This window comes from Syzygium oleosum, unplaced genomic scaffold (genome assembly GCF_021117445.2).
Source record: "Syzygium oleosum isolate NSW1041296 unplaced genomic scaffold, Sole_v2.1 Sole_v2.23, whole genome shotgun sequence".
Taxonomy (NCBI): domain Eukaryota; kingdom Viridiplantae; phylum Streptophyta; class Magnoliopsida; order Myrtales; family Myrtaceae; genus Syzygium; species Syzygium oleosum.
The window spans coordinates 6,169,519-6,180,266 of record NW_026607507.1 but is presented as its reverse complement, the minus strand read 5'-3'; the positions used below and the strand labels follow the sequence as shown (position 1 = coordinate 6,180,266).

The following is a 10,748-nucleotide window of genomic DNA, read 5'->3' as shown; positions in this document are numbered from 1 at the left end:
CTTTGTTATGGATAAGGGTCCACGAAACCTATTCGTAAATCACTGAAAATCTAAGTTATTAGTTGATGATTGGTGATGACATTGTTGTTCTAAATACTGATTTTAGATACCACAAGCACATAACTAGTGCAACCACAAGATGCACCAGCACTAACTTTGCACCAACAACACATAGTTGGTGCATCTTGTGGTTGCACCAGCACATACAATAGTTGGTGCAAGCACAACCAACAAAACTATCACACTAGCACAACCAAAAGCAATATATGGAAATGGCAAAAGCATAGACAAAATAAAGTCCATTGATATTAAACTTCGTATTTACATTTGGTCAATTAAAATAACCAACTAGAACATCCCAACATCCAGGGGATGGCTTCCCACAAACAAAAACATTCAACTCAACAGCTAACAATAGGCTTAGGCTTTCCTCGCTAAAGCCCGCTTTTCACTTCAAGTGCTACTGTACTTCGCTTAGGTAGGATGACGGTCTCTACATCAACACTTCTCTTCCTCGGGCCAAGACCCTCCGCTTCAAGGAACCACCGTTGCTGCTGTTGCTGCGCTTCGCCTTCTTAATCTCCACTCTGATCTTGTTCATCACAGCCCGCCTCTTCCTCTTGCTCTTGATCCTGCACGCATTGCACAGAGACTGTAGGACCAAAGCACAGATTGATCACAAGCTACGTCAAAATCAAAACAACTATTGAGTGGTGAAGTAATCTTTGCTGGCTTATCATTCTCCATCACATTGACAAACTCAACCTCAAGGGGAGCTTCACTAGTGTCATAATCATTCAAGTCTTGAGACAAAACTTTTTGAATGCATTTTCCCTCCATGTTGACCTTCCTCGTGATCTTTTCTTCTGCAAGTCTCCCACAAAATCCCAAATGTACTATATTAAAAGCGATTAAACAAAGTATTATCTCCACTTCTGGATGGAATCGTTGCCCAAGACAACTCCATAGGGCTTTTTGCCCCCTTTTAGGCCAAAACTAACAGAGACCTCAGTTACAAGTAAAGAACTAACAATAGTATGACAAATCAAAAGCCCGTTGTAGGCCAATGAAACTCCATATCAGCATAAAGGAAAAAGAGCTCAAAAAAGATATTGCTTATAAAGCTTCCTTAATTGTGAAATGGAATATTAGCCAACTTAAGTTAACATAATTCAAAAAAAATTCAAAGGCATAAATTTTCTTCTTTAAAAGCAATAAGAGACACCTGTTTATGAAAGAGATGAAGTTAGAAACACGCATTGGAGCAACCTCAAAATCGCAGACAAATTAGCAAAAAAACCAACGCACGGAAAAACTGAGAAGATAATCCCTAGAGGAGAGTCGAATTCAGTAATCACCGAGACTGAGGAATGGCGTGATCATCGCGGAGATTGCGATCGTCTTCAACGACGGATGATGGCTCTTCCACCTCTGCACCGAAGACCATCGATCCATGATCGTCTTTGAAGACAGATGATGATGGCTCTTCCACCTCTACACCAAAACCCACAGATCTCCGGAGATCATTACTTCACTGCAAAGCAATAAAATTCAAAAAAACCCTAAACGAGAAACAAAAAAGGCAAGAGCTAATCAGAGCATGTCTTCTTCCCCTCCACTGAAGCTCCGTCGGAACAATCCATTGATCCCTACAACAATAGCGAACCAAATCGAGCGATTTCAACCGCCGAACCAACGCAAGAATTTCGAGATCTCAACGAGATGGTCTCGCATGAAGTCCCGATCAGTGCAACCACTAACCTTTTCACCCAGATCTGGCATTTGCGTCAACTCTCAGTAAGATCTAGCAGATCTCCGAAGCTGGCGAAGTACGACAAACCCTAGCAATTGGTGAAGGACGACCCCTAAGCATCGGGATTGGGGGCGAATAAGCGATCGCACTATGAAATCTATTGAATTGAAGTAGGAAGAAGGAGCTGGAAGTGAATCAAACACAGAATGAGGGATTGAGAGAGAGAGAGAGGTTAGTGATGATCTTGAGGAAGCTAAAAATGGAGCCGAAAAGCACAAACAAAGCAAGAGAGAGAGCGAGACTCTGCCCCGTTTGGTTCAGTATTCTCAATGCTCATTTGGCCTCTAAAGTCCCTTGGCCAAATGCAAATGGCGTTTGGCAATTTTTTTTACTCACTTTGAAAAAATGCAATTGCATTTGGAATGCTCCCAAGGGACCTTTGGCCAATGCACCTCTGAAGGTGCTTTGGGAAGTTGCATTTTCGGAATGCAACTTGTACTATTCATCGACACTGTTCATCTTCCCTAAACCGAGGTCCGGCAGCCGGCGGCCGCCGCTTGAGGGCTAGCCCAACTCCGGCGACCATCGCCAGAGGGTCGCGGGACCCCGGCGACCGCCGCCTGGGGTCGCCGGACCTCGGGCGGTCGCCTGGGTCGCGCGACCCAGGCAACACTTCGCCTGGGTCGCGCGACCCAGGCGATCGCCCGAGGTCCGGCGACCCCAGGCGGTGGTCACTGAGGTCGCGCGACCCCAGGCGGTGGTCGCCGGCGACCAGATCTGGCCGTCGGCGGTTGGCTGGCGACCAGATCTGGCCGGAGGCTAGATCTGGCCGGAGGCGGTGGCCGGCGATGTAGCTCCACCGGAGCTTTTTTTTTTTAAAAAAAAAAATAGCAAAAGTCCTTTAGCCCAAGTTGATTTTATAAAACACTTACCAAACGCTACTTGCATTTCGGAAAACCCCTTTAGCCCAAAGGTATTTGCATTCCCCCAAATGCATTCCCCCAAAGTCGAACCAAACGGGCCCTATAGAGAGAGGGGCAAAAATCCACATGGACTGGATTTTTTAACAAATACGCCAACTCAGCTTATTTTTTTTAATTATAAAATTCACGTAATCATTTTAGCCGGAATTTCTCGCTGTTAGCACTTAAGTGATTGTTTTTTCTCTGATTTGTCACTTAAGTAAGCCGGTAAGAACTTTTGGCACTAAAGTGAGCACTATACATAACTTTTGGCACTTTTGGTATCCTTCTTCCTCATATAAAGTGCTTTCTCATCATAAAAAAAGAAAAAGTAAATATGAGACAAACAAAGCAATTCTAGGAAAGATTTTTCGAGGAAAGAGGGCAACAGGCATTGCAGCTATTACGAAATAGTGGAAATTAACGGATCTTGTAATTCAAGTCAATCGTGGGAGAACCAAATTATTAAAGAAATCAACAAGGAATAATATGGTTCAATTCAAGTGTCGATACCTACTCCATGGGAGAGCCTGTCACAGAAAATCCACTAATCAATCGTAGAATTACTATGATCGCTTGCACACTAAAGTGTTTCTCAATCCACTTTGTCTAGCCTCACATAATTACTCGATAAAATAAATCACGAAGAATACCTCACGACTCAAAATACTCAAGTCTCTGTTAGAATATATAAATGTTTTAAAACACTCCCTTCATGCGTAAGCTAGACTATAACCTAAGTCTAAAGTGTGGAAATATGTTATTGGAGAGGCAAATAAAGGTCTAGACTTTCTATTCTAATTCCATAAGGCTACGTTTGGTAGTCGGGATAAAATTCAGGATAGGATAAATTTTATCATATCCCGTGTTTGGTGCCTGCACAAGATAGGATAAAGTCCGATAGAGGAGGGATGTAGCCCGGATAAAATTATCTGAGGAGGTGGGATAAAGGTGAATAGGATTTCTAATATATCCATAATAAAAAATTTATTTTTCTCGAATAACAAACTTGTTAAATTAATAAAATTAAAATAATATTTGAAAATAAATAAATTTTCAATTTTAATATATAAAATTCAAAATAACAAACAAATAAAAATAATTTCATTTTTATTTATTCTTATTTTTATTTATATAGTCCAATTTTTTTCTATCTTATGATATAAATTTCATATATAAAAATAAATACATTTAGTATGTATATTTTTATTACATATTTTAGGTATATTAGTATATTTTTTATATTTAATAAAAATTTATTAGAGAATTATGGAAGGAGAAAAAAGAATTAAAAAAGAGAGGGAAAATAATAATAAAAAATAAGCAAAAAAAATGAAGTAAGTAAGAGCGTCCTGAGAGATTTTATAATCTTCGTTTGTGCAAACTTTAAGTTCATTCACACCGATATGATGTTCATAGCAAATAATGGACATAGTAAGATATGAAAATATTCGCCTTTATTACTACAATTCACCAAATAATATATGGGATATAGCAAATCCCTTAGATTTCATATTCTATCCTATCCAGTCCTATTCTGGCTAAAAATCTAGACGACCAAACGTAGCCTAAAAGTTTTCGTGAAATTACTGTCAATTGTTCTAAAGGCCTTAATTATTAGATGAAGGCACACCTACATGAAGAAAACACGTCAATTGGGGGTAGAATTCTCCGCACAAATCATCGTGGTTGTTGTCTTCTGCTTCTAACCAGCAATGACAAACATACGAACCTCAATACCCCACTAAATGCATCATTTTACACAAAAGAAGCGAGCCTTGGTAGGAAGGTGAACATGCCCCCACACGAGGAATTCTAATCCAAATGGGGAAGTGAATTATTAGGATTTCTTTCCTACAATATTCGGTTTAAAGTACCGATCAACGGCCTATCCTCCAATCTGGTCAGGCCGCATGCACCTGTTCAAGCTCGAAATATTAAGGGTGCGTATGATAAACATTCTGTTCCAGAATGAATTCCTGAAACAGAAATAGATTTTTCTATTTCTGATTCCAGGATGAGTTTCTGATAAAAGAAACCTGTTTGATAACGACCAAAAATTTCTATTTCTGGAACAGAAACCCGTTTGATAACAGCACAAAATTTCTATTTCCTGAAACAAAAACCCGTTTGATAAACAACACAAAATTCTATTTCCAGGAACAGAAATCCATTTTTTTAGAAATGGAATAAAAATAATTAGAAAATCCGAAAAATTCCTAAAAATCTCAAAAAAATTCAGAAAATCCAAAAAAATTGAAAAATTCCAGAAAAATTCATCAAAATGTCGAGAAAATAAAAAAAAATTCAGATTTCGGGAATATAGGAAATTGTTGAATTTTTTTTTAAAAAAATCAAGAAATCAAAAATTTCAAAACTTCACAGAATTGCTTAAAATACCTGTGTCCACCTACTTTTTGAGTAAATTTTAATATTTTTGAGATGCCTAAAAAAATAAAAAATTTCAAAACTTCACAGAATAGCTTAGAATACTCGTGGCCAACCATTTCGAGTGAAATTTAATTTTTTTGAGATTCCCAAAAAAAAATTAAAAAAAAATCAAAAATTTCAAAACTTCACATAATGGCTTAGAATACCTGTGGCCACCCACTTTGAGAGAAATTTAAATTTTTTTAGGTGCCGAAAAAAAATAAAAAAATAAAAAATTTCAAAACTTCACAGAATGGTTTAGAATACCCGTGGCCACCCACTTTGAGCGAAATTTAAATTTTTTTAGATGCAAAAAAAAATAAAAAATAAAAAATTTCAAAACTTCACATAATAGCTTAGAATACTTCTGGCCACTCACTTTGAGTGAAATTTAAATTTTTTGATGTGCCCAAATGGTATTTTTGATTTTTTGCTTTTTTAATTTTTATTTCATCACCTAAAAAAAATTAAATTTCACTCAAAGTAGGTGGCCACAGGTATTCTAAGTCATTCTGTGAAGTTTTGAAATTTTTTACTTTTTTTTTTCGGCACCTAAAAAAATTTAAATTTCGCTCAAAGTGGGTGGCCACAGGTATTCTAAGCCATTCTGTGAAGTTTTGAAGTTTTTTATTTTTTTTATTTTTTCGGCACCTAAAAAAATTTAAATTTCGCTCAAAGTGGGTTGCCACAAGTATTCTAAGCCATTATGTGAAGTTTTGAAATTTCTGATTTTTTATGTTTTTTTGGGAATCTCAAAAAAATTAAATTTCACTCGAAATGGTTAGCCACGGGTATTCTAAGCTATTCTGTGAAGTTTGAAATTTTTTATTTTTTTTTATTTTTTTTGGGCATCTCAAAAAATTTAAAATTTACTCAAAAAGTGGGTGGCCACATGTATTCTAAGCAATTCTGTGAAGTTTTGAAATTTTTGATTTCTTGATTTTGTTTTGAAAAAATTCAACAAATTTCCTATTTTCTGAAATCTGAATTTTTTTTTATTTTCTAGACATTTTAATGAATTTTTCTGGAATTTTTCAATTTTTTTTTTGCGTTTTTTGAAGAGAAAGAGTTCTCTCATAAATGATTCTGATTTTTGTTCAAGAAATAGAAAACCTACTTTTTTTTTGTTCTAATTTCTGGTCCAGAATCGGTTCTGGAACAAAAAGTTGTTCCAGAAATAGAAAAATGAAATTGCGTTACCAAACAGATTTCTAGTCTAAAACTATTTCTAGGATCAGAAAACTAGTTCTGGACAGAACCAGAATGATTACCATGCGCTACCTAATTAACCGCCGCTCATTTTATTTTGTACATAATGGAGGAAGCTCCATTAATGGCCAGATCAAGGCCACCTCCTTTGCTGGTGGAAAACTTTCAATGCTGTCACTTACATTTGAAGTTCTTTTTGCTTTCCAAGTCCTTTCGCTATCTTGGGCGGTTGCAACCACATGTTGATGCCATTAACTCTCTCTTATGCTCTTTTAATGTCTTCTCGTGGACTTTGGTGCCAATGCTGTGTTCTCTTTCGGTAGAGCGGTTGGGCAAGATCCGTCACTGTGCCGTTCGTAGTTTCCACTTTCATAATTGCGAGTCATTAAATGACACTTTGGTGACGCCAGTCGTTGGATGATAGACGCGCTAAAAAAGTTTCAGAGGAGTGTGCGTTTTTGTCAAACACCCTGCTGCATGAATGGTTTCTTTCGTGACATGATGAGTTGACTGTCTACGGCAATGGCCTCAGTCCTTTCTGATCTGGCTCCGTACGAGCTTAAAACGAAATGGGGTTGGATGAAACTGCACTGACGAGTGCATGATGGAACTGTGAGTGCCGTGCCACACGAATGATGAATCGTTCTTCAAGTTCAAGGATTTGAGCTGTGTATTGACACCATCAGAATCTTATGAGTTCACCGAAGGATATAAGAGAGAATGAGAGAGTTGCAGTTCTAATCTTTACTCGAACAATAAGTATGATGATGTCTCAGATCTTAAACTGAGCAGTGATCAAGGAAGAAACTGTTCAATGGTGGTCTTAAAACCAGCCTTTTTGTTGGATTTGACGATGCGCAGCTACTCTTCTCCTGTATGTTATTTCGGAGTCTGAACAAACCCTAGAAACACCTTCAAAATTACGTGTATACTTAGCACAAAATCAAAATCTCTCAGGCCCAACCATTAAATCATGCCAAGTACAATCCAACCGGTACACATTTAACAATTTCAACGACCTCCTCCACCTTAAAAACCCTACCCAACATCTCTTATTTATGACAAACCCCCTCATCACAACACCCTCCAATCTCCCCTCAAGCACCATTACACAGCAAGACGAAGTAACAAAAAATGGCCCTCATCCAGTACGACATTGCGCTGCTCCTGCATTTCCTCTGTTTGGTCACGACAGCAAGCGCCAAAGTCCCGGCACTAATTGTGTTTGGAGATTCCACCGTCGATGCGGGGAACAACAACTACATCCCTACTATCGCCAGGAGCAACTTCGAGCCCTATGGTCGGGACTTTTACGGCAGCAAGCCAACCGGGAGGTTCTCGAACGGCAGGATCCCATCGGATTTCATTTCAGAGGCCTTCAAGATCAAGCCAAGCATTCCCGCGTACTTGGACCCAGCTTTTAGCATATCGGATTTCGCCACCGGAGTGACCTTTGCCTCTGCAGGAACAGGTTATGACAACGCGACATCCGATGTGCTCGTAAGTCTCTCTTCTTAAGATACCATATGTAGCTAGATTGATGCATCTGTTTAGTGGAATGTGTAGATTATACCTAGGTGAATAGTGGCATCACTATCAAAAAAATTTCACGAAGACAAAAATCGTGAAAGACTAATCTAGGTAAGATATAACATCACGGCTTAAGAACCTCAATCCACGAAATGAATTGTTGAACATAAACTGATATCGACGAAATGAATTTTTTTTCTTTTTCTTTCCTTTTTTTCCAGATAACGAAGAACTGCAATTCCAAGATATTAGGTTAACCATTTTTTAGGCTCCGTTCGTTTGGCGGAAAATATTCTCCTTTTGGAAAATATTTTCCCGGAAGTTATTTTCCTGAAAAATGTTTTCCCGGAAAATAATTTTCCGTTGTTCGGCGACCAATATAAAAAAGTTTCGGAAAATATTTTTCGCCGGCGACCGGTGGCGGCGGCGGCGGGCGGCGAGTGACCGCCGGCGACCGGCGGCGGCGGCGGCGGCGGCGGGCGACCGGCGACCTGCCGCGGGCGGCCAACGGCGGTGACCGGCGATCAACTTCCTCTCCCACGGAAAACATTTTTCCTCCCATGGGCAATTTTGCCTTCACTTTAGGGGAAAATGATTTCCTCTTTGTGAAAAGAGGAAATCATTTTCCTCAAAACAATGAAGGATTTGGGGGTGGGGAAGGAAAATGTTTTCCGCCCCCGAACACCGGAAAACGCGAAAAATGTTTTCCGGAAAAATATTTTTCCGCAAACGAACACAGCCTAAAGTGGCGTTATCATAATCACGTGTTTATCTTTGCCTTGCAAGTCTGTGATACCCCTGTGGAAGGAACTTGAGTACTACAAGGACTACCAAAAGAAGCTAAGATCGCACCTCGGACCGAGCTCCGCGAACCAGGTGCTCGCCGATGCGCTCTACATGATCAGCATGGGCACGAACGACTTCCTCGAGAACTACTACACGATGCCGGGCCGCCGCTCGCAGTTCACCGTGAGGCAGTACGAGGACTTCCTCGTCGGGATTGCCGAGAAGTTCGTGAGGGAGCTCTACGGCCTTGGGGCCCGCAAAATATCGCTCGGGGGGTTGCCGCCGATGGGGTGCCTGCCGCTCGAGAGGACGACAAACGTGATGGACCAGCACGAGTGTGTGGATAGCTACAACAACCAGGCCTTGGAGTTCAACGCCAAGCTGAAGGTTATGGTGGCGAGGCTGAGCTCGGTGCTGCCTGGGATCAACTTGGTGTTCTCTAACCCGTATTACATCCTCATGCACATCGTTCGGAGGCCTGCTTTTTACGGTGAGCCCTCTTTAATCAGCTCTATTCTTCGTATATATCCGTATAACTTCGTGTTAAGTCAACATTTCGGGCAGCTTGTTGCATGCCATAATAAGCATTAGTCACATTCAAGAAAAGTATTCATTAAACAAGTCACGGGACAAGGGGTGAGGATGCGACCTAAAGTAGTATGTATATATGCATGCTGATTTATAGTGTATGCGTGGCTCTGGTGCTAGGTAGATACGTGCATCACTTGTAAATTTGAATCTATGAAATCAACCATAGTATATGGCTTCGTCTTTCTCTTGGTATCGACAATATCACGTAGCAAATCACTCGAATTCGTACAATTGTATATTAATCTCATGATCTGGGTCTAGGAAAGCTCGAATTGATCTTGAATCTCATCTCATTTAGGATGCAAATAGAGTAAAATTTATATCGTGTTCGTTCAATTGCCAGCACGATTTCCCCAACGCTCTTGGATGTTTGTAGGGTTCGAGTATACATCGGTCGCATGTTGTGCGACGGGACTGTTCGAGATGGGATACACATGCGCACGAGACGGCCTCCTCACGTGCCAGGACGCGAACAAGTACGTGTTCTGGGACGCTTTCCATCCGACCGAGAAGACCAACCGCATCATCGCCGATTATGTCGTGAGGACCGTCTTGGCCAGATTCCTTTGATCACTGCCCACCATCTACTACTTATCCATATGCAATTCGATATCGTATGATACTACATATAATAGAGTCTATGTCTTTTCGTAGAGTCTACAATGCTCTTAATGACTACATGTCTACGTGATCTTGTGGATAGTGTAAGCACTTTGCGCCAGTGCTATTGGGTGTGATGCTTAGAGTTTTAGTCGTATGAAGTTTGGTGTACTTGGATTTGATAGGATAAAATAATCATCTTGAATATTTTTTTTTTTTATATCTTACTATGTATTTATCTTTGAAAATCACCCTGCACGTCTATATTACCACGGGACGTTAGTGGCAATTGCCAATTGAGTCTTAAATCAATATCCGTGGTTTTGTATAAGAGTTATTGGCCTTGAGACATCGCACAAGTTACGCGACACAAATTTGATAGGTTATCCTGAAAATCGATGATTCGGAAATAACCAAATAAGCATTACTAATTCAATATAGGATTCATTCGAGGAAAAGTATCAAAAAAGTCATAAATCTTTTGCATTAATATCAATTTAATCCTAAACATTTTCGTGTTTTGCCAATTGAGGCCGGAAATTGCTGACATTGATACCGGCCGTCCTATATGGCACAGCTGGCGTTGACGTGGACATTTTTTTAAAAGGTTAATTACGAAAAATCCCAAACTAGTACACCTGTGATAAATTTACCCCAAACTAATTTTTTGATCACCAAAAATCCTAAACAGGTACACCTGTTACAATTTTACCTTTGTTAGTTTATGTTAATTTTACCGTCAAATTTCTGAGTTATATGACACGTGGCAGTTGACGGGTGTACTGGTTTAGGTTTTTACCCTCCGTTTGTCACAAATATACCAGTTTGTGATTTTTCGTGGTATTAATCCAATTTAACGGAGGGTAAATTTGTTACGAATGTATCAG

At 39.7% G+C, this 10,748-nt stretch overlaps 1 protein-coding gene and 1 long non-coding RNA gene across 2 annotated transcripts; one reads left to right on the top strand and one right to left on the bottom strand.

The window, feature by feature from the left end:
• Positions 1 to 284: 284 nt before the first annotated feature.
• On the bottom strand, positions 285 to 2,043 carry LOC130134708 (uncharacterized). The gene is made up of 3 exons (XR_008814243.1): positions 1,762 to 2,043; positions 1,226 to 1,649; positions 285 to 652 (listed from the first exon to the last, which is right to left on the bottom strand). It is a non-coding gene; the product is annotated as an uncharacterized LOC130134708 (long non-coding RNA).
• Positions 2,044 to 7,403: 5,360 nt separating this feature from the next.
• Positions 7,404 to 10,079, top strand: LOC115666626 (GDSL esterase/lipase At2g04570-like). Its single transcript, XM_056302471.1, has 3 exons — positions 7,404 to 7,854; positions 8,671 to 9,160; positions 9,638 to 10,079. Exons 1-3 carry the CDS (start codon positions 7,489 to 7,491, stop codon positions 9,829 to 9,831), a joined length of 1,050 nt encoding a protein of 349 aa, XP_056158446.1. The 5' UTR covers positions 7,404 to 7,488; the 3' UTR covers positions 9,832 to 10,079.
• Positions 10,080 to 10,748: the final 669 nt, after the last annotated feature.